At 32.6% G+C, this 15,088-nt stretch overlaps 1 protein-coding gene across 1 annotated transcript in view; it reads right to left on the bottom strand.

Annotated features, from left to right (window-relative positions):
- The window catches only part of FMN1 (formin 1), a gene marked incomplete at its 5' end in the record, with an annotated part of 144,360 nt that overhangs the window by 91,171 nt on the left and 38,101 nt on the right, over positions 1 to 15,088 (bottom strand). The window contains one exon of the mRNA XM_084287272.1: positions 1,101 to 1,891. Within this exon, the coding sequence (XP_084143398.1) occupies positions 1,101 to 1,891 (791 nt within the window). The remainder of the gene's footprint in view (positions 1 to 1,100; positions 1,892 to 15,088) is intronic.

The raw sequence follows: 15,088 nt of genomic DNA on the forward strand, positions 1-15,088 counted from the left end.
AACCACCCTCTCTGTGAAGAACCCCCTCCTGACGTCAAGCCTGAATTTCCCCTGCCTCAGCTTAACCCCGTTCCCGCGGGTCCTGTCACTGGTGTTAATGGAGAAAATGTCTCCTGCCTCTCGACACCCCCTTACGAGGAAGTTGTAGACTGTGATGAGGTCTCCCCTCAGCCTCCTCTTCTCCAGGCTGAACAGGCCCAGTGACCTCAGCCGTTCTTCGTACGTCTTCCCCTCCAGGCCTTTCACCATCTTCGTAGCCCTCCTCTGGACACTCTCCAACAGTTTCATGTCCTTTTTATACTGTGGTGCCCAGAACTGCACACAGTACTCGAGGTGAGGCCGCACCAGCGTAGAGTAGAGCGGGACAATCACCTACCTTGACCTACTAGCGATGCCGTGCTTGATGCACCCCAGGACACGATTGGCCCTCTTGGCTGCCAGGGCACACTGCTGGCTCGTATTCAACTTGCTGTATATTACATATTACATATGCTTCATATTACATATGCATATTACATATGCTTCATGCTTCCTGCCCCCCCAGGAATTATACACAGAGGTTATACACAGAGGTCCCAGTTTATTTTTTTCCAGAGCTGAAACTACAGAGGCTGACACAGTGCTTTGAAGATGGCATCACCTCAAATGACTGGAAAGCTAAAGGAGATGAAACTCGAAGTTCTCACTTGACCAGATTCTACCATTTCAATTGCAACCTAGTTCTATTTAAAAATATATATTTTTTCACCTCCTGTTTTTTTTTTTTTTTTTATTATTATTATTATCTCTTTAGTGCAAAGTCAATGAACTATTAAAATATTTAGCTGCTCTGCCACTAGTTGTCCATGAAGTACTCTGATTTGGGGGAATAAAACTAACAAACTTCTTCCCATTATAATGCACATAATTTTCATTTGTATCTAACATTTTAAACCCATTTCTTATGATTATTATTAGGCTTCAAGAACTGATTCCTTTTTTGTTTGTTTGTTTAAACACGTAAATTCCATGCCTCTACACTTATATTTTACTTCTTTTTAAGACCATACACTTGGACACAATGCATAAATAGCCACGAAGTCTAAATAAATATATTTTACCTGGTGCCTTGCAATTGTATCCGTGTCCAATACAAAGGCTTCATTGGACGGCTAGGTTCAATGGCAGGTTTCCGAGGACCTTGACTTGACGATAAAGTGCTATTAAAAAAGAACCCAGGGCCAGGGGGTGGAGGGGGTGGAGGTAACCCAGATCCAGGCAGTGGAGGAGCAACAGGAGGTCCCAGCCCTGGAAGCGGTGGAGGTGGTGGTGGTGGTGATGGCACTTGAAAATCTCTACAGCCTTCAGAAACTGGAGGTGGCAGTGGTGGCCCAGATCCAAACTGAAGTGTCAGTGTAGTCAAACCTGTTGGCAAAGGTGGTGGTGGAGGAACTAAACCTGGTAGTGAAGAATCAGGAAAGGTAGGAGGAGGAGGAGGCGGAGGAGGTGGTGGTGGCGGTGGAGGAGGCAGCATTTGTTTTGGTTGACAAGATAAGACACTTTCTGAAACCAGTATATTGTAATTGTCCTTATTTTCACTTTGGGCAGAAATACAATGTGTCAAAGAAGAAATATTAAGCTTTTTGGGTACTATTTGGTTATTTCTCACAGCTCTGTTTTCTTCTTCATTAGGCTTTATAAAAGTTTCTCTGTCAGTCTGTATACATACATTTCGGTATGTCTTTGGTGGGTAATCATCTTCAGTAGAAACAGCAATATCCTTTGCTTCTTCATTTCTTCTGTTTAATTTATTATCAAGTTCATTCTTCAGATGTGCAATGGTTTCTTCAAGCTGAGCAGTTGATACAGCATGTTCTCCACGAATATGGAATACCCTGAGTTCAAACTGAGACTGCAGAACAACAACAACAAAAAACCCTCAGTGTACATATTTTGCTAAAGTGTTTAATTCACAGCAATTAAAAATTTTCACATTTAGACTATGTTCTTACAACCTATATTGACAGAAATACATCACTTTCCCAGTTCTTAATAGCTTTATTGCAAGCTATTACATCAGTGGTTAATAATTAATCGTTTATGAAATGTAAGCAATATATATTTCAGCAAAACACATTTTATGAGTAAATATACGGAACCCTGATTAAACAAATTCTAACTTGTCTTTATGCAGACTTAATGTTGTTTAGTTTCTGAATGCAGTAGCTAATAGTCCATTATGGAAAATAGTTGCCTGTTTCAAACAGTATTTTACTGTTTTCATTGTCTTCTTCATTTCATAAATATACCTTATATTCTTAACGTGTTAGGAAATTTAAAAAAAAATCAACAGAAGGTGAAAATCTTCCTGGATAAAATATTAAATAAACAAATTACTCATCTATTAAAATTATTCTCAACAATTAAATTCAGAGAGATACACACAAATTCTCCCTCAAAATTATCACTAGATTAAAACTGCTTTTTACCAAATATCTTTTAATCTGTAATTCAGAGAAAATATAAATAAATCTTAGAACCCTAAGAAATCATGAAGATTTCACTGAGGTAGAATGAAATAGCAAATGTCTTCAAGAATATATAAAACAAGGAAGAAAAGCAAACTTTTCTTACCCTTTAACTTGATTTCCCCCATTTCTGATGTAATTCTTGCAAAGATAATTAAACAGTTTTGTATTGGAAATAACCCAATTTCAATTAAGTTTTACAGACTAACTAGAATGTATATTTGAACATCTTTCACTTGTTTTTTTTTGTTTGTTTATTTTTACACTGTTACTCTAACAAAGTTTGTTATGGCTCAGCTTAATTAGTAGCTCATTTAAACTATCACAAGGTTTATGCCATTTGAATTGCTTCATAGCAATCACCTTTCTTTTTAAATCCAGCATACTGATATATAAGCAAAATAATGAAGTAAATTTGCCTTAGGGAATTCAGTTATTTTATTTTTTTTAATCATATTATTTTGCCCCTATTGGATATCAAAAATTCCACAACAGAACAATTTACTTTGAACATTCAAGACTTTCCCAGTTGTAAACCTGAAGTCACCTTAACAAACACACTGTAAAACAAACACCGTATTTAACATAACTACTTAAGAAATTTAACTGGGCATGAAACCAACTGTGGTAGCATTATATTCCTTTTCACTTACAGATCTGCAGTCTTTAATTTTTAATACAAAAGTGTTGGCTTAAACTCGAAATTATATCCAACATTAAAATTTTATCCTTTCTTTTTTTTTTTTTTTTTATTCTTTTATATTTTGAAAATTGTTTTCTGTTAATTACAATAACATTTGTATTATTTTTAACAAGAATTAATACAAAAACTACTAAGGACAAAAGAGAAAACCAGGCTTAACAAACATGGCACATTGGGAATCTATGTTGAACATCTCATCAATGGAGAAGATGAGTCTTACCCAACTGGCTGAAATATCAAAGAGCAATAAGTAATAAAATAAGTTTTGATTTTAATTACCTTACATCTCAAAACAAATATTGTTCATCAGAATAAGATTAAGTATATAAGAATATACTTAAGAATTAAGAATATATACAAATATGTTAATACATACTATTTACATATATACAGATACATAATAATAAAGGTCTGTTTCCTGGCACATATTTCTTCCTGAGAGCTGAAATGCTCTGAAATTTTATAACAAATCAAAAATTCATGGAGAGCAAACAGCACAGCTGTTCCATGTAGTGAGAATTTCAACTTTCACTTTCTGTCATGTAATACGATAATTATGTATGAAGTCCATTATATTTTCTTTATTACATCACAAAGGATTAATTAGGTACGTAATATTAATTAATGATGTAATATTAAGTGATAATGAGAAGCAGCGTGTTCTAAACTTAGACACCTTTAACTCCTGAAAAAGAAAAAAATAAAAAATTTACACATATCTGTAGTTTCAAACTTTTTATGTGTTACTGCCTACTAGAATGCAGTCTCAGAATTCAGGCTGCAGAATACTTACTGATAATAACTAGACTTGAATACACAAATCTGGAAGAACCATATGCAGAGTTCAAACCTAAATTAACTTAAATACAATTACCTATATTAACTACATTAAACTAAATTTCAACTAAATTAAGATTTGCAGCAACTTTTTTTGTCAAACAACTGCTCCTTGTGCAATATGATTTCTTGGCTTTACAAATCTGTTGTTGCTTAAAATTTTGAGATTTACATTAGGTTAGAATCTTTCTTCTGATATATTATCAAATTTATAGTTGCTATTTTATACCATAGTATAAACAGTGTAGTTTGTAGTTATTACGGTAAATCGTACTAGTTACTAACTAGCATAGAAGTCAGTTAGTAAGCTATCGTACAGTTTATAGTTAGTAAAGATAAATCATTAAATGTTGCTACAGCAATTGCTGATGCAGTACATACCTTAATATAAACAAATCTTACATTGAAGTGGAATATAAACGAATCTAATTACACCTTACAATTCCAAGTAGGAAACAGATCAATCAAAATTTACTTTTATACTATAAGTTATAACTGGAATCCTGAAATATTAAAAATATAACGTGAACACAGACATTTTATTCAATATAAACTGTTGTTAGAAGGACTTGGAAAGACTTGTACACAATCTTTCCAGTTAAGAGACTGCTTTCATCTCAATGGGTACCAAAGTGTTGTGTTTTTTGATTATTTTTTTTTTAACTACAGAATACATATGCATACTAAGCTTACAGTTTTATTTCCAGGTGTCTGTCAACACTCCTTTAAAATGTTTATGATGGCTACATAACACTACCTGTGGCTGATGATAAGAACAGATTTTTTACTGAAACTCAAATCCATAGGAATTACAGGTATACAGAGATCAAAATATTCAAATCTTGTTGCTGAATCATGTCAGCAATTACTACTATCATGTCAGCAATATACGGAGTCTGTTGCATGCTACTCCATGAAAGAGATTCCTAGACTGTTTGACAACAGCTGTAAGATGAACAATGACTAATGGCTATCATAAGAACATAACAGCTTGGACACAACTATTGAAAGCAGAAAGAAACAGACTTTTTTTTTTTTTTAACAGGAAACAGATGTCTGAGGGAAGGAAGGTTGAGAAGTCTGGAGGGATGGAAGATACAGGTAAATGGCTGGAAACTAAAGCTTAGAAAGTCACCCTAAGCAGTATGAATTAACCTGATTTATTCCTGAAGAAGGGTAAAGGATGTGGAAACCTATCACAGTAAAATGTCTATAAAAATATCTGTACAAAATGAAGATATTATGAAGAATAATTTAAATAGATTTACTTTCTCCAGATTACTGTTAAATGTACCAGGTTAGAAGTAGGCAATTTCAATAAAACCTATTTCCTCTTCATATTGTCAGTTCAGAAGAAACTATAAGTATACAAATCAATTCATAGAACCAAGTACTGTAACAGCTTTAACATGTTAAAATCAGATCTCAATTATAAATTTGAAAGTACCTCCTGGGTCTCTTAACCCTAATCTGCATAGCAATATGCTGCTGAAAAAAGTTGGTACAACCTTTCATGCACTCATTATAGTCCCTGTCTTTCCTTTTAAATAATGGCCCCCACTTTTCCTTGATTTCTTTGTTTCTATAGCTGAACAATACTTCACTGTATCTATAAAATTAGTTTTGCAAGATGTAACTTAGCTTGTTGTCAACTGTTCTTTCAATCTCACTGTTCTTCTTACCTCTAACATTAGCCTTTCTGTTCAAAATACATCTTTTTTCCATTCTTCCTTGTCTATCTCCACCCAATATCCATTCTGAAGAGGTTGAATAAATAAATATACAGTTAGGTCTAGCCCTCCCCCTTACAAGTTTTGTTTTGCTCCCCCTTCTGCCCTCACTCAGAATGCAGGTTACAGAGGTTTTGCACCTCTGATTCTGACCCAATACAGGCCGTGTCTCTCTACTATTCAAGTCTCATTGGTACAGTCACACTCAAAAAATTAGTTTCTTTTATTTCTGAAGATTTCTCTTGTACTTGCCATCAGAACAGGACATCCATTCTCCTTGAGTAAAATCACCTCACCAAAGCAAATGGTCCCAGCTGACTCTCAGTTCCCTTGAACACTGACTTTATATATAAGATTAGAAGGTCAGTATTACATATTACACTCTTCCAAAAAATATACCACTATCAATGGGTAAAATACAAATAAAAGTCATCCCTAAAAAGTAAAATTGCCCCCTTTACTGAAATACATATTGCCGTAACATAAAGATGATTGTACAAATAACAAAAACATTCCTGTATTTTTTCCCTTACATCCAGCCCTCTGTTGTATGAGTGACTTCCAGTGACTTCCTTTTTGCACCCGTGACTTTATGCAGCACAGACTAAAAAAAGGCAAGAAGATACATTTTCTGAAATAATATTGAGACTCAGAAACATCTGAAACATGTTCAAATGCAGAAGAAAGGCCAAATGCTGAATCAGTATATTCTATCTCTACCTCTCATTTCAGACTCAGATAATAAAGCACATAACTAATCACAAAAGAGATTAAATCCTCTCTTTCAGAATGCAACCTGCAGGTTGTCTAAATGTCTTTGAAACGATAATGTGGATTGGCAAACAAATTGTGTAATACCAATGTGATGGCTTTTCTTTGTGCTTTGATAGGTAACAAAGATTAAAGTCTAATTTAGTACAGTCAGTATAGCCAGTAATAGCCTACATAGTCATTTAAATGCAATGAAATCAATTAACTTTGTTGTGTTACTGCTTTATATAATGTGATTTTACATGGACAAAGAAAAAGAATAGTTTGTATGTACAAATATGATGAAATCATAAATCTATATATAACAATTTGCATTCAAAAATTAGCTGGTGAACTACAAATGTTCAAAAAAATTTGAAAACTGCAATGGTAAGACATTCCTTAGAACATTGTTTAGAGCAAGAAACATGCAAAACTTTTCTTTGAAAGCAGCATGTTAATGCTGCACTGCTAATGCTTAATATTTTCTCACCGGTGTTAACAGTGCAATTCTACTCTGAAAAGCGACTGCGTAAAAATGGCACGTCTATAATGAACAGCCACTCAACATATATCAGACACAGACCACATCTTTAACTGAGAAACTTATACTTTTACTAGTTTTTAACTCCAATTAGCCTGGAAAAACAACACAGTGGTGAAAAAGCTCAATTTTATTCCCTTCTATGACTTTATACAGTGTTACACCTAATGAGTCACTTACCTTATGCCAAGTTATGAAAAAATAAATAAATAAATATATATATATATATATATATATAAAGGAAAAAAAAAAGACAATGCAAAGTATCTAAGAATAGTTTCATATACTATTTTACCACTGGAAATGCTCTTAGGGGAAAAAAAAAAAAAAAGATAAGAATTCTTGAGATGCTGCTGAAACTTTTTTTTTTTTTTATAGACTTCACAGCTTTTTTTTTTAATAGTATTTTGGTCATCAAAGTACTGTGCATAGAAAAGAGAGGAAAAACATTTTTCAAAGACAGCCTCTGACTTTTTGTTCCTCCTAAGTGATTTCATCTTCAGTTTTTGGAAGAGCTCACACTTTTTATTCTTGCATTGTGTTGACAAAGAACAAAAAAGTCTCTTTTTTGTTAAATCTCTGTCCTTGAAAAAACATACATTTGTTTTAAATTTTAACAACAATCACAGATTTAGCAAAGAATTTTTCAATGAAAAAAATTAAGCCTGTGCCAATTTACATAAAAATCAAAATTCCTCTCTAACAAATACCTCAACAAATATAATCATTTACATATGGTATATCACTATATTCAAGGGTATGCAGTAAGGATTATTCTGACAGCTAATACTAAAAAAAAAAAAAAAAAAAAAAAAAAAAGCCAAATGGATTGCCCATTCTCAAACATTTTCAGCACTCTAAATCTTTGAATAGGCTATATATATAAAGTATTATTTTCTTTGTAATTTAAAAATGTTAAAAACATAGTTTTATAGAGAATATGTAGGAAGATAGTTGGGAGGAAATATGATCATAGTAAATATATATAACATAGTTTTTCTATATATTTTTGGAATATTTAATTATTTAATGACAACTGGCATTTAGGTAGTCTAGAAAGAAACACAGACATACAGTAAGTGAGATTGATTTTTCAATACAAAATCATTAGCCTAATACACCATTTAAATGTAAGTCACAGTGCAACATGCAGGTTTTTTTTTAATTGTATCAACATGATTAATTATATATAAGACTACAGATGGCCTAAAATTTACATAACATTTTAAGCACTAATTGACTTAAAATTTGACAATTTTAAATATTTAGTGTGACAATACTGTTTTTTCATGCTATATCTATATATTTATCCCCTCAGTCCTTTCACTGGTAATAACTACCACTCAACTGTTTTAGATTACACAAATCAACTCATGTGGAGAACTCTGTTACAGAATACACAGCTCCCAACAGCTCACCACTGGTCCTTGCTTTTCCTCAGCTGTCCTATTTACATGTAACTTCATTGAGATGAACCTTGTTATTAAGAATAAATCTCTCCCTCTCTGTAACTTTTAATCAAAGACACAGAAACAACCCCTGATGTGTCCTTGAAATTTCTCAGTAATCTCAAAATCCAATACACGGAAAAATGTCTCTAGTAATGCTCATTGTACTTCACAGCTTATCCACATTTATGGATGCAATTATGTCAACTTTTGCACCTGGTCAGTGATTTACTCTCCTGTGCCCACAGAGAAACATCACCAGGCCCTAAATCTTTCTTGAATCTGATACATAAATATATAGTTTAGTGTGTTTGGGAACCATACAAAATTTTCAAAGCAGAGCAATTTTGCGCTAAAAAAGGACCGTAAGAAATCACAACGCTGTAAGCATGTAACCAATTTAACTTCATACCGACTGGTTACAATCATTATACTTTTTACTGACTTCTGTCCCCTACAAAATACAAAGACTATTCAGTCTTACACACACATTAAAATGTTTAGGCTTATGTAAATTAATATGGTAACTGAGGAAGTTATCAGTGCCATTCTCTTCAACTCTCCTTTGGCAGCAACTGCCATCAGTCCCATACCTTCCACAGGCATACAAATGTCCTAACAATGAAGAAGCTGGACATGACCAAAGACATCAAGTAGAATATTATTAATGACTTGGATTCTCTAACTTTTGGCCACAGACGCATTTGCTAAGTAATGTCATCCTTTGAGGTAAGTGATAGCACTTCTAAAAACAACTAGACTACATGTTACTTAATGAAATCAACTGTTAACAACATGTGAGTAAAACAGTAAATTTCAGGTTATTAATAAATACTAACAGTGGATAACAAAGTATTGGATATAGATTTTATGTGTTTGGGAGGTAACAAAAAATGTCTACCATTACTGAAGTTCTTGTTCATTTGAATCAATGTTTTTGAAAATAGTAGAACCACGGCAATGTTCAGCTGCCAAAAATAAATAAATAGATAGATAGATAGATAGATAGATAACCCGCATGAATCTCCCATAGCCATGAGCAGGGAACACCACTTGCACCGGAATTTTGCAGGACAGGTAATGTATAGTAGCTACAGGAAAACATGTAACAACAGATTCATGTCATACAGATATGTCAGAAAGGGAAAGAGATCCTTGCAGAAAGTGACAATGTGCTGATTCCTCCCAAATGTAAACTAGTATATGCTAGGCAAAATAAGTCTCACACAGCTTGCAAAAAAAGGGAAGCAGGCTAAATAGAGACTTAGCTAGAAATTTCAAAGAAAACTGATAGGTTCATGGACAATTTCATTGGCAAAATCTCTCCATACTTGTAAATTCTGTTAAAAATTAATTTCAAACTTTTGTTGAAGCTGGTCCATGAACAACTAACATGAAGACTCCAAATACAATAACAGATGCCTTTCGTATTACAAGCACTATAGTTACTTCCTACTCTGTTTCTCAATCGCAGTTGCTACCTTAGTCTTAGGACAGCCTAAGTTACTATGGCTGTAAAGACAAAAGAATGCTAAAAGTATGCTATGTTTTGCATTGGAGGACAAAAGATTATACCCAAAGACAAAAAAATAAAATAAAATAAAATAAAATAAAATAAAATAAAATAAAATAAAATAAAATAAAATAAAATAAAATAAAATAAAATAAAATAAATTATTGCTATTATTCAAATATTTTATAATACAATATATAAAAATATAGAATAATATTACTAATTTTGTTTTAGTTAATAATTTGTTCTGATGACAATTTACTTTTAAGAAATCATATTATTTACCATTTGCCAGGGAAACAGTATGAATCATTACTGTTACTAATTCATATGATTTGACATGTAAATTCAAAAACGATGTGAAAAATTCCTGAAAACAAGTTGAAGATGAAATTTCAGTGACTAAAGCTACAGAGGTAATATGGATCCAATAAGAAAACTGATTGTAGTAGAGAGCAAGTTGTCTCTGATCTTGGGAGAATGTTTTTGGACACCTAACAGCTTTTTTATTAGTGTGGCTGATTAAAATGAAAAGCCTTACTACTAAAATGTTCTTTTTGATGAGTTTTTTTGCCATGAACTATAGACCTTGCAGTCCAGTGGGATACAAATCCTTTGATCCTGTGCAGTCACATAAATTCAAAGTCGTAAAACAACATTGAATTTGATTTTATTAGTGTGGCTGATGTTGCCAGAATTGTAATGCAACCTTGTTTTTCTTTTCTTTTCTTTTCTTCCTTTTATTTTGGGGAGGGGTGGAGAGGAAAGGAGAGTTTACTGTCAACATTGCTTCACAGTATAAAGAACTAATTTCTTTGTAAGCCAGACTCCAAGATTAAGCCATTATAACAAAGCCTTGTAACGATTTGTAAGAGAGTAATGATACACATCACATTCTAAGTTTCAATGAATGAAGCAAAAAAAAGTTGAACCAAAAAGCAGCGTTAGTACAGCAGATGGGAAACAGTAAGAAAGGATAGAGTTATACCTCTATAGAAGAACAACAAGTAACAACAAACACTATTTTTGAGTAAGAAATAACCAGCCAAGCAGTGCTATAAATTGTTAAGAGATTATGAGTTCTAAAATAAAGTCACCCTACATTTTTTAGAAATTGAAGCTTTTCATTCTTCATGAATACAATTTTTGTCAAAAAAAAAAGAAAAATCTATGAATACCTACACTGAGGAGATGGCCACCCTCTCTACCAATGCATAGAGTGCTCACAAAGGTAATGAAAACAACTGAAACATTTAGAAGTGTAGTAAGCCATTCAGTTCCTTGCTATGGAGGGAAGTGAATTTTCTGGGTCCTGGCTGACACCAGATCTCAAAATAACAGCAGACGTTCAGTTTTACTTTATGGAATATAGCCACCTGAAAGAGTAATTCTCTGCACCTAAAGTTGTCACATTCCTCAGGTGTTACAGAGAGAAACCTCAACACATCAAAACAAACTGATTGCTTGGTGAAACAGTTCTTCCTCCAACACTTTATACTCCAAAATACACTACTTCATTTTTCTATAGCAAAGGAAATGAAGGCAGAGGTTACCTTCACAGTCAGCCTCACATTCAGAAAGCAACAGCTTTCATTAAGTTACACTCTTTACCCTCTAGAAAAAAGAAAAAAAAAAGTATATATATATATACTGAGGCATATATTATATTGTCACTATAAAAAAAAAATCTATCCTGTCCTGAAGTTGTGAGGAAAATTATATATATATATATATATACACACACACATATATATATATTATTATATATATTATTATATATATTATTATATATATTATGAATATATATATTATGAATATATATTATTATAATATATTATATTATATATTATATATTAGGAAAATAATATATATATATTATATATATTATATATATACATATATATATATATTATTTTCCTCACAACTTCAGGACAGGATAGATTTTTTTTTTATAGTGACAATATAATATGTGCCTCAGTTACAGTGATTAAAGAAAAAAACACAAACTGCAAATATCATTGTCAAGTCAAATTCTATGAGGAGATCCTACAAATGTGAGGTATCTTGCATGTCATCTATCTTGGTTTAGTCAGGAAGTCCAGTTCTGCTGATACTATTGTACACTTTAGTGGTAAAAATAGAATACTGTGTTTAAATAATCACCAATCAGGTAATGTTAAGAAGAAAACCCAACACTGTATTTATGAACAGACTTCTTTTAACATTGTAGAGATGTTTACACTGCAATTTCTTAGCAGGTAAAGATACACTTAGCTAATATACAGTTTATAACCTCCAGAGATGCTACTTGGCTAAACAGAAGTAAAACTTCAATTATGGAAATGACCTTGTAATTGTGTAAAAGACATAGCTACTTTAAAGTGATGTTTACTGAATGCTAGTTATGCATTAGCACGTTATTCAAGACATTCCCTTTATGGGATTCAAAGAAAATACTGCACATACACAAAAATGTGTTAAAATTATTAAAAAATAACAACAAACAGCTTTGGTCAATTACATAAAAGGAAAAAATACAAGTGTAGATGCCAGAGCAATCAAAGTTTTCTCTCACTCCATTGGTGTTTCCATGTAAGGTAGCTACACAGAATCTTTCTGTTTGACAGACCCAGAATCTCATTCAGTGAACATTGATGGGAGCTATTCCAGAGAAGAATAAAAACCATATTATGAAAAAGCTGCCAGTTTTAAGACTTCTGTTTTGTATGTACTGAAGTTGAAAGATATATAAGGTATATAATGAATGAAATATGGAACTTTGGGAAAAGATATAACAGTATCACAGTAAAGGTATTATAATGCTGACCTGGAAAAGCAGATTCTGTACTTGCCCAAAATGCCAAATTCATGCGAGATGTATCACAAGTCATTTTAGCCAAAGTGTTTCTGAAGTGGTAATCAATGATACAACTGATTTTTTAAGCAACTATCTTTAGATTCTGGTAGCCAACTTGTAGGTTTCTAGGCAAGCTAAAAATGAACTGTGGTATGAACATAAAAGGCAAACCTAACCCATTAATTTCCTCTGAAATACCTTGAATCAGAAATCTCAAATTAGTGATTGCTTTTAGTTTATTATACTTCAGGCCTTTGTGCCTAATGAATGAATGATAATAGCATATGCCTATCTGAACACATTTTGTAAAATCTGATTTATATATATGAAACATCCTGACAGATTACAATCTATGAGACTGGAAATCCATAATGAAAGTATCTATATTCAGACAATTCTTTTGCATTGCATTGTCATCAAAAAGAAGGTCAGGAGACAGGATCCTAGCTTTCAATTTGAAAGCATCCTTGGCAGCATGATCCTTCCCTAACCAAGGGTAAATTGTGACACTCATTAACCAGTGGAACTTTTGCTCCACTGCTATTGTATAACATCGGTGGCTGCAGTATCTTCAAAGGCTTTGTGGAATTGGCATGTGAAAAATTTGGTCAGCAACATAAGATTTAATAGATACAATAAGCACCAGACTTGCAAAGTCAGAAGTGTTTACTGAATATGAGAAAAAACTGTTTTGCTTCAAAAGCTTATAAGCTACGATTTCAGTTAGATTTTCTCTTGACCAGAAGAATGTACATCCTTGCCAAAATTGTCCCTGTTCTAAAACCACGAATATTAGAGATTATCAAAGGGGATTTTGCCAGAATTTTTAAAGTACAGAAAATTATGCATTTCATTCAGAGATACAGCTTACTATTCTTCAACTCAAATAAACATCTGGTGTAATAAATCTTGAAAAGCCACTAAGCTTGACATGTGGGTACATACGTTCAAAATCAAAATGATAGGATAATGCTATCAGAAACATGGATACTACTAAATTTCTAGTGGCTTTTATACTGCACGATTACATTTCACTTAATTTCTCTACTGGGTAACTGCTTCCTATGTTACAGAAGTCTTCCAAATCTGTCAAAATAAAACGTCGTCATGTTCACAGTAGGCGTTCTACTTTATTCTCCTTAGTGCATAACATACTCACTTAAGGTGATGGAATAAATGAGCTGTCACGAACTATGATAAATGCAGGGTTTTTTTATAATGAATTTCATTTTAGCCCTAATTAAGCAAAGTGTTTCATAATGTGTCCAAATTTGAGCATGAGGGCAGTCTTGCTGGCGTTTTAAGGCTATAAATTATCTTGTTGATCTCTATGCACATTCTAACTATATAATACCATGTTCTGTGGTACACTGTTTAATAAACAGGGCAATCCTTGGATTAACATATGAAATTAACAGCATTCTTCAGTTGACATGAAGTCTAAACAAGACAAGTTCTTAAAGTGAAATTGCACTGATGAAAATAATAGGGTGGCAATCTAAGACATGGCAAACAGTAGTGAAAAGGAAAAAAAAAATCGAAGAAAGAATATTCAAGCTATCTGACAAGAAAACAGTTACAATGTAAGCATATAATTAATGGAAAATGAAGATGAAAAACACCTGTTACATCAAGAATTCTGAAAATATAAAGTAAATGGAGGAGAAGAAAAAGGAGAATTTTGCTTAATTTTGCTTATCAGAGCACAGAAGTAGTACTTAAAACTTCAAGTATGTGATTACAGATTATGACATGGATATAGGCATTACAATCTGCAAGTTTTTTAACATGTAAATAAGCAGCAACTCAACTGGGGAATATCTTTATTATTTCAGTAATTCTTCATGTTCTACTTTAAAGAAAATCAATAGTGATGAAAAATATACATGATTCGTGAAATTTCTAACTTGCCAAATTTAAAATTGGCTGATTCCTCAATATTTTCATGTGCATTATAATGCAGTATGATATATTTAACATATTAGTAATTTAAAACAGTATCCAGAGATAAAAAGCATACTTTTATGCAATAGCACAAATAACTACAAACTAACTTTCCTTCTAGAAAGCAAATTACAGCACTACCAAAGGCAAGAGGAAGATGAGGAAGAGGAAGTATTGGAAGGAAATTAACTCATACACCATGAAGAATTAACTCATACACCAAACTTCCTTTCTGATTGAAGATAAAATCATCAG

Source organism: Netta rufina (genome assembly GCF_964035555.1).
Source record: "Netta rufina genome assembly, chromosome: 5".
In the NCBI taxonomy this organism is placed as follows: domain Eukaryota; kingdom Metazoa; phylum Chordata; class Aves; order Anseriformes; family Anatidae; genus Netta; species Netta rufina.